The 8,548-nt window shown below is 41.7% G+C and overlaps 1 protein-coding gene and 1 pseudogene across 1 annotated transcript; both read left to right on the forward strand.

The window, feature by feature from the left end:
- The first annotated feature begins 906 nt into the window (after nt 1-906).
- Nucleotides 907-4,748, forward strand: LOC111968815 (peptidyl-prolyl cis-trans isomerase E-like; annotated as a pseudogene).
- A 234-nt stretch (nt 4,749-4,982) lies between these two features.
- On the forward strand, nt 4,983-8,335 carry LOC111968817 (gap junction beta-4 protein-like). Its single transcript, XM_023994703.1, has 2 exons — nt 4,983-5,173; nt 6,820-8,335. Exon 2 carries the CDS (start codon nt 6,946-6,948, stop codon nt 7,774-7,776), a length of 831 nt encoding a protein of 276 aa, XP_023850471.1. The 5' UTR covers nt 4,983-5,173; nt 6,820-6,945; the 3' UTR covers nt 7,777-8,335.
- The last annotated feature ends 213 nt before the right edge of the window (nt 8,336-8,548 follow it).

Below are 8,548 nucleotides of genomic sequence, written 5' to 3' on the forward strand. Positions count from 1 at the left end.
CCGACCAGTAACGTTAACTCGATAACGTTTAGCAACTTATTGGTTGTTGTAGCTAAAGCCCCATTCATTGTTTTAATACGAAGTCAAATACACTTAAGAAACCGTTTAGTTTATCTGATCATTTACTACTTTGATTGACTAGCTAGCTAACGTGACTGTATGTGTTGACAGGTGGTCTCACAGAGGTGGACGAAAAAGTGCTGCATGTGGCGTTCATTCCGTTCGGGGATATCACAGATATTCAGATTCCAATAGACTACCATTCAGTGTTTTGCATAAACGTAAAGCGCAATCAGTGAAGAGAAACTCATCCATCCTGCCTGGCTACTTAGCCAGAGTTAGCTGCTACTGGAGATGAAAACCTTAACGTTAGAGCAGAAGTTCATGTCTCATGAGTGTGTTTATAAAATCAATCTGGAGTGCGCTCTGGGCGTTCGTAAATCCAGAGCGTTTCGCTCTCGAAGCTTTCAGAGTGCACACTGGACGCTCTGGCCGAGGAGTAGGGTTGATCCGGGCGTTCGGACTTCACAAAGGCAGTCAAGCATCCAAGCTAACGTTGGATAGCTTACTTAGATACTTCCCGACACAAATGAGAACACCTCACTGACCATTTTACCGCCCAAGCAGGCTGTTTTCATGTTATCCAGTGCGTTGGTGACTAACTGTGCTGCTGGCAACAATTTAATAACGCTGTTTGCCAATGTTTACTGACACCGACCATATTCAACGGGTGTTGAACGTTGTTTGTAAATTCATCAGTTATTCTGTGCTCTGGCACACAGACGAGTGTTCTGAAATCRGAGTAGATGGCCAGAGTTAATTTACGAATGCACCCTATATTGTTTGCTTTGCAGAGAAGCACAGAGGATTCGCCTTAATTGAATTTGAATTGGCTGAGGTAAGTTTAATCAACCTCTATGCAAGTATGCCATATTATGTTGGATATGGCCAGTTAACAAATGTGTGTGTATTCCAATGGCTCAGGTTTCAGCATGGACCGCCATCTAGTGGTTGTGGTGGATGGTCATTGGCCATCAAATCAAATGTTATTTGTCACATGCACCGAATACAACCGGTGTAGACCTTACAGTGAAATGCTCACAGTAATGATTGTGTTGTAATGTTTTGCTCCAACCACCCTAGTCAGACTGTTCTCTCTGCTACYGCACAGCAAGCGGTACCGGAGTGCCAAGTCTAGGTCCAAAAGGCTTCTAAACAGCTTCTACCCCCAAGCCATAAGACTCCTGAACATCTAATCAAATGGCTACCCAGACTATTTGCATTGCCTTCTCCCCCTCTTTTTTTTTTACACTGCTGCTACTCTGTTGTTATCATCTATGTATAGTCACTTTAACTCTACCTACATGTACATATTACCTCCACTAACCGGTGCCCCCGCACATTGACTTTGTATATAGTCTCGCTATTGTTATTTTACTGCTGCTCTTTAATTACTTGTTACTTTTATTTCTTATTCCCTGGGGGTTTTTAAACTGCATTGTTGGTTAGGGGCTCGTAAGTAAGCATTTCACTGTAATGTCTACACCTGTTGTATTTGGCGCATGTGACTAATACAGTTTGATTTGCTGTGATTCTTTCATCCCCTTCATCTTCCACAGGATGCTGCTGCTGCTATTGATAACATGGTGAGTGAAACACTGTCTGTTTCTAAAGTCAGTTTGGTTTTACTAATAGACCTTTGCATTATCCCCTGTTTTGCTACTATGTACTCTGAGACAGTGACTCTCATTTCTCAAAGCTGTGGTTTGAACCATTCTCATTGATGCAGGTTTTCCCTCTGTTTTATTGACAGAAGGAGTCAGTTGTTTGGAAGAACCATCCGGGTCAACATCGCCAAACCTATGAGGATCAAAGAGGGCTCTTCTCGTCCAGGTGAGTGATATTCATTAGTCTCTCTATAAATACTTAAACTGTCCCATGGCTTTGACCTATAATGAAACTCCATAGATGTGATAAAATCGCTAACTTTATGCCATTTCCTCAGTTTGGGCAGATGATGATTGGCTGAAAAAGTTATCGGGAACGACCGCTGATGAGGCTGAGGTGACGGAGTCCACTGGAGAATCAGCCAAATCAACAACAGCAGATGCAAGTTGTGTGTGTGTTCCTGTCGGTCTCTGTGAGTGTAGTACATTGTGTAATAACATCTTATATTGTAAAAGCCTGTCACAATAATATATTATCATTGATTGATTGCAGAGCGAGCTCCCAGCCGAAGAAGGGGAGAACAAACCCGCAGGTTTACATGGACATCAAGATTGGCAATAAGCCAGCAGGGAGACTGCGCTTCCTGCTCCGAGTAGACATTGTTCCTATGACAGCAGGTATCCATGGTCCTCCTTGTTTTAAAGTACCAGGGACATTTCTGAAAATAGAACCCTGTCATTAGAGGAATATTTGGACTGTATCAAAAGAGATCATATGTAAAGCTGGTAAGATTCAGCCAATTAAGTTTCTCTAGTCTACAGTTTTTCATGCCTGTTAAATAGAAGCAGCATCCCTTAAAATCTACTACTCCTCTGCTCTGACATCTCCTGTAGAAAACWTCCGCTGCTTGTGCACACATGAGAAGTGCTTTGGCTTCAAAGGCAGCTGTTTCTACCGTGTCATCCCACAGTTCATGTGTCAGGGAGGAGACTTCACCAACCACAATGGCATTGGGGGTAAGTCCATCTACGGATGAAAGTTTGAAGATGAGAACTTTGTCCTCAAACACACTGCTGCAGGTGAGACATGTCCCTGTCCAGCTGTAAATATGTCTGTCTGTGAATGAATGTGTAGAGTGGTGAGGAAGTGCATGATGCATTTCCATATTGCTCTTAAATGCAAGTAAAACTAAATGCATGCTCTTTAACCGATCGCTGCCCACACCTGCCCGCCCGTCCAACATCACTACTCTGGACAGTTCTGACTTAGAATATGTGGACAACTACAAATACCTAGGTGTTAGACTGTAAACTCTCCTTCCAGACTCACATTAAGCATCTCCAATCCAAAATTACATCTAGAATCTGCTTCCTATTACACACGAGAGAGAGGTGCATTTATCCTCATGTGATCAGAAACTATAYTCATTCAAATCTGCATTTTTTATTTCACCTTTATTTAACCAGGTAGGCTAGTTGAGAACAAGTTCTCATTTGCAACTGCGACCTGGCCAAGATAAAGCAAAGCAGTTCGACACATACAACAGAGTTACACATGGAATAAACAAACATACAGTCAATAATACAGTAGAAAAAGTCTATATACAGTGCAAATGAGGTAGGATAAGGGAGGTAAGGCAATAAATAGGCCATAGTGGTGAAGTAATTACAATATAGCAATTAAACACTGGAATGGTAGATGTGCAGAATATATATATATGAATGTGCAAGTAGAGATACTGGGGTGCAAAGGAGCAAGATAAATAAATAAATACAGTATGGGGATGAGGTAGTGGGTGGGCTATTTACAGATGGGCTATGTACAGGTGCAGTGATCTTTGAGCTGCTCTGACAGCTGGTGCTTAAAGCTAGTGAGGGAGATATGAGTCTCCAGCTTCAGTGATTTTTGCAGTTCGTTCCAGTCATTGGCAGCAGAGAACTGGAAGGAAAGGCGGCCAAAGGAAGAATTGGCTTTGGGGGTGACCAGTGAGATATATCTGCTGGAGCGCGTGCTGCTATGGTGACCAGTGAGCTAAGATAAGGCGAGGCTTTACCTAGCAGAGACTTGTAGATGACCTGGAGCCAGTGGGTTTGGCGACGAGTATGAAGCGAGGGCCAGCCAACGAGAGCGTACAGGTCGCAGTGGTGGGTAGTATATGGGGCTTTGGTGACAAAACAGATGTCACTGTGATAGACTGCATCCAATTTGTTGAGTAGATTGTTGGAGGTTATTTGTAAAWGACATCGCCAAAGTCGAGGATCGGTAGGATGGTCAGTTTTACGAGGGTATGTTTGGCAGCATGAGTGAAGGATGCTTTGTTGTGTAATAGGTCAGCTCTCCATGGATAACTCTGGAGCAAACAGCAACGGCTCTCAGTTCTTCATCACCTGTGACAAAACGGATTGGCTGGATAACAAACATGTGGTGTTTGGAGGGCATGGAGGTGGCAAAAGCCATGGAGGTAAGAGGGGAGGGACATGCTGGGGAAGATCTCAAAAGCATACTCTTCGCGTCCTCTCCTTGTCTCCTTCTCAAACCCATTGGATGAGAAAGCCAGAGGTCCCTACCCTCTAACTTTCTCCTCCAATGGGTTTTGAGAAGGAGACGATGAGAGGGGATGCGAGGAGTAGGCAATTGAGATTCTCCCATGGAGGGGAAGTAGGGTCCTATAGGTTGTTACAGATTGTGAAGAAGTTGTGTACCAAGACTCATGTCATGTTTTCTGTCCCCACAGGCACAAGGAACAAAAGAAGGCAAGCCCAAGCAGAAAGTGATCATTTCAGACTGTGGAGAGTATGTTTAACTTGAAGCACAGACGAGTGACTGTTGTAGCTGTGTGTGTGACTGTATTTGTGAAAAATATGCAGTGTCAGACTGAAGAATGGTAAACTGCTCAGTTTTTATCATGTACTACACATGTCCATGACTCATCTGCTGTACATGGATTCTCCCTGTTCGTCCCACCTTCTCTGTAAATCTTACAATAAACACTTGTATACTAAACATAAACAGCTGCTGATAAATGTCACATTTTCCAAATTGTAAATAAAACGTTTTCTTTGTTGATACAGTGTAGGACTGTATAGTGAATAAAAATACTTACATTTCCTCTAGAAATCTGTCTTTTAGGATTTTTCATTCAAAATGTACCACAACATTTCTAAGAGGTTGCATTATATATTTGATAATTTAATTTTATGGGTCTTCAATGGAAAAAAAGACTCGATATTTATGACTAAAGGTCTGAAATAAAGCCTATGATCAGCCGCCCCACTCTGAATAACATTTAAATGACCGGCGAAAACACTCAGCTCGATGGTTCGTTCACGAGCCACACCTGGATAAATGGAACGTTGTACGGTAACGTCGCTATGTAAATTCCCTTGGGAAATCTTCATAGATTTTTATCTGTGGCGGCGCAGTAAAACCATGTTAATCCATTACGATACGAACTGCAACTTTCCCGACGGAGTTTATGGTCCTTTCTATATAGTCATTTTGAAGTGTAAGTACATTATTTGTTTAGATTCCCACCTGCGAATCAATAGCTAGCTGTACTATAAGGTTATTAGATAACGATTGCGAGAGATCAAGTTTGGGTTCTTTTTCGATGATTGCAGTGATTGCATTTGAGACAAATTTTCTCTGCAGAGCACTGACTAGAATCAACAACAATTTCCACAGCCTAACTGTGTGATAAAAACTATAAATGTGTCCGTTATTAATGTTAAGGCCTATGAATGCAATAGTTAGTGTCTTCAGAAAGTATTCAAACCCCTTTGACTTTTTCCACATTTTGTGTTACAGCCTGAATTTAACATTTAATCAATTGAGATGTTTTGTCAGTGGCTTACACACAATACCCCATAATGTCAAAGTGGAATTATGTTTTTAGGAAAGTTCACAAATTACTAAAAAATGAAAAGCTGAAATGTCTTGAGTCGATAAGTATTCAACCCCTTATGGCAAGCCTAAAATAAGTTAATGAGTAAAAATTAGCTTAAGTCACATAAGTAGCATGGACTCTGTGTGCAATAATAGGTTTTAAACATGATTTTTGAATAACTACCTCGTCTCTGTACCCCACAAGCACACGTATCTGTAAAGTCCCTCAGTTGAGCAGTGAATTTCAAACACAGGTTCAACCACAAAACCAGAGGTTTTCCAATGCTTTGCAAAGGGAAACTATTGGTATATGGGTAAAAATGAAAAAATCCATTGAATATCCTTTTGAGCATGGTGAAGTTATTAATTACACTTTGTATGGTGTATCAATACACCCAGTCACTACAAAGATACAGGTGTCCTTCCTAACTCAGTTGTCGGAGATGAAGGAAACCGTTCAGAGAATTCACCATGAGGCCAATTGTGATTTTGAAACAGAGTTTGGCTGTGATAGAAAACTGAGGGATCAAAAACATTATAGTTACTGCACAATACTAACTTAATTGACAGAGTGAAAGGAAGGAAGCACCTACAGAATAAAAATCAAAAAAATATGCGTCATGTTTGCAACAAGGCACTAAAGTAATAATGCCAAATCTACACTTGAGTTGCTTACCAAAAATACAGTGATTGTTTGTGAGTAGCCGAGTTACAGTTTGGACTTAAATATGCTTGAAAATCTATTGCAAGACCTGAAAACGTTTGTTTAGGGCAAATGTTGCACAATCCAGGTATGGAAAGGTCTTAGAGACTTACCCAGAAACTCACAGTTGTAATCGCTGCTAAAGATTATTCTAACATGTATTGACTCTGTTTTTTTCTTTACAAATGACATTATTGCGTATTTTGTGTAGATCGTTGACAAAAAATGACAATTAAGTCCATTTTATTCCCACTGCAACACAACACATTTAGAAAAAGTCAAGGGGTGTGACTACTTTCTGAAGGCACTGTAACTTGCTACTCAACAGAAATCCTGTCATGTGCTTTTAGGACATGGGGGCTTTTATCATCCTTAATATATGAACTTTATTATTCAATTTAATTTTAAAAGAAGACCGCAAGTGTGAAAATAGCTACCAGTTATTTGGTTGGGAATTACTTTTTACACTTGGGAAAACAGGTGACACCAGTTGTTTGTGTCCTTTTGTTCACTCATACTCAAAGGCATAATCTTTTCCCCACTTCCTCTCTCTTTTTCTAAAGATCACTGAAAGTGAAGAACACTCCAGAATTTTACCTGAGATCTCAACCAACAGTGGAAATAGTTTCTCACACTAATTATTCCRTAATAACTTTCGTCAGGGAGGTAGATTGTGAGTCAGTCTCACAATGAACTGGGCATTCCTCCAGAGCCTCCTCAGTGGGGTGAACAAGTACTCCACGGCGTTCGGCCGCGTGTGGCTGTCCGTTGTCTTCCTCTTCAGGGTCATGGTGTTTGTCGTGGCAGCCGAGAATGTGTGGGGCGATGAGCAAAAAGACTTCACGTGCAACACGGCCCAGCCTGGCTGCCACAACGTCTGTTACGACCACTTCTTCCCTGTGTCCCACGTCCGCCTGTGGGCACTGCAGCTCATCTTCGTCACATGTCCCTCTCTCCTGGTGGTAATGCACGTAGCCTACAGAGATGAACGTGAGCGTAAACACACACTAAAATACGGTGAGGGCTGCCAGAAAATCTACATGAACACCGGTAAGAAGCGTGGAGGGCTGTGGTGGACCTACGTCCTGACCCTGGTCTTCAAGATGGCTGTGGATGCCACCTTTGTGTATTTAATCTACCATATCTACGAGGGCTATGACTTCCCCTCCCTCATCAAGTGTGAGCAGAAGCCTTGTCCCAACAAGGTGGACTGCTTCATTGCTCGCCCCACTGAGAAGCGGATATTCACCATCTTCATGGTGGTCACCAGTTTGGCTTGTATCCTGCTCTCCTTCTTCGAGATCCTGTACCTGGTGGGGAAACGCTGTAAAGAGGTCTTCACCCGTATGCACAAGAACTCACCCTCCTCCACCATCCAGCCACGCCAGATGGCCATGGCTACCTCCCTGGTGGTTGGTGGCAAGAATGGAATGCAGTCCAACTCACTAAAGCTGCCCTCAATAAAGCTACCCAGCAAGGATACCTCAGCCCCATCGTATAGCGTTGTCGTGTATGCCTGAGGTAAAGACTGGACAACGACATTAGAGACTGAATGAGAGAATGCAAAGAAGACAAGTAAGTATGGAGGCAATGGGAAATATCTTCCATTTATCTTCAGGCCCTCACTGGGCGAGAGAGTTCTTCACTGCCATTCAAGACTTCTCATTACCTGAGCTACAATGGAACTGGATGGCTCTTGACATTCCTGGATAACTTGTTTACCTACCATTCTGTCATTGACCGGGTTATTAAACAAATCAATTAGTCACTTTAAATAAAATATCCATCATTTACAGAGGAAAGTTTCACGCTAGGGCTGGGAAATGTAATTTATTCTTATGTTATTTGTTCGCTGTCTACCACACCTCACAACTTTACCAGGGCTATTTTTATGAAAGGACTCAACCATTGCCACACTGTGCCCATACCATTGCTGTTCTTATGCCCTGGAGAAGTTGTTTTCCCTGTCTCATCCTCCATTACGAATGGCAGAGACTGCATCAGTCTTTGTTGTGAAAAAGATGGAGCAAAGAGCAATGTATTTTCAGACAATTAAAAATATTTAATTTCTTCTATGGACTTTGAGAGTATTTTTCTGGTCAGATGTTAGTCTATAAATTATGCACAAACATGGCTTGAAAAATGAGTATGGCTATTCTGTGTTTATGTTTTTTACATTGTATATTCTAAAATACATACACTGCATAAAGCCAGTAGAGATAATGATTTTAGTGTGTTTCTGTAAGCTGTTGATGAAACTGTGTATCTCAAAATACATGGATGTAAACATAT

The sequence above is a fragment of the Salvelinus sp. IW2-2015 genome, linkage group LG9, assembly GCF_002910315.2.
Source record: "Salvelinus sp. IW2-2015 linkage group LG9, ASM291031v2, whole genome shotgun sequence".
NCBI classification, from domain to species: domain Eukaryota; kingdom Metazoa; phylum Chordata; class Actinopteri; order Salmoniformes; family Salmonidae; genus Salvelinus; species Salvelinus sp. IW2-2015.

Coding starts and splice junctions, on each gene's coding strand:
- LOC111968817 (XM_023994703.1), top strand. CDS start 6,946: ATGAACTGGGCATTCCTCCAGAGCCTCCTCAGTGGGGTGAACAAGTAC.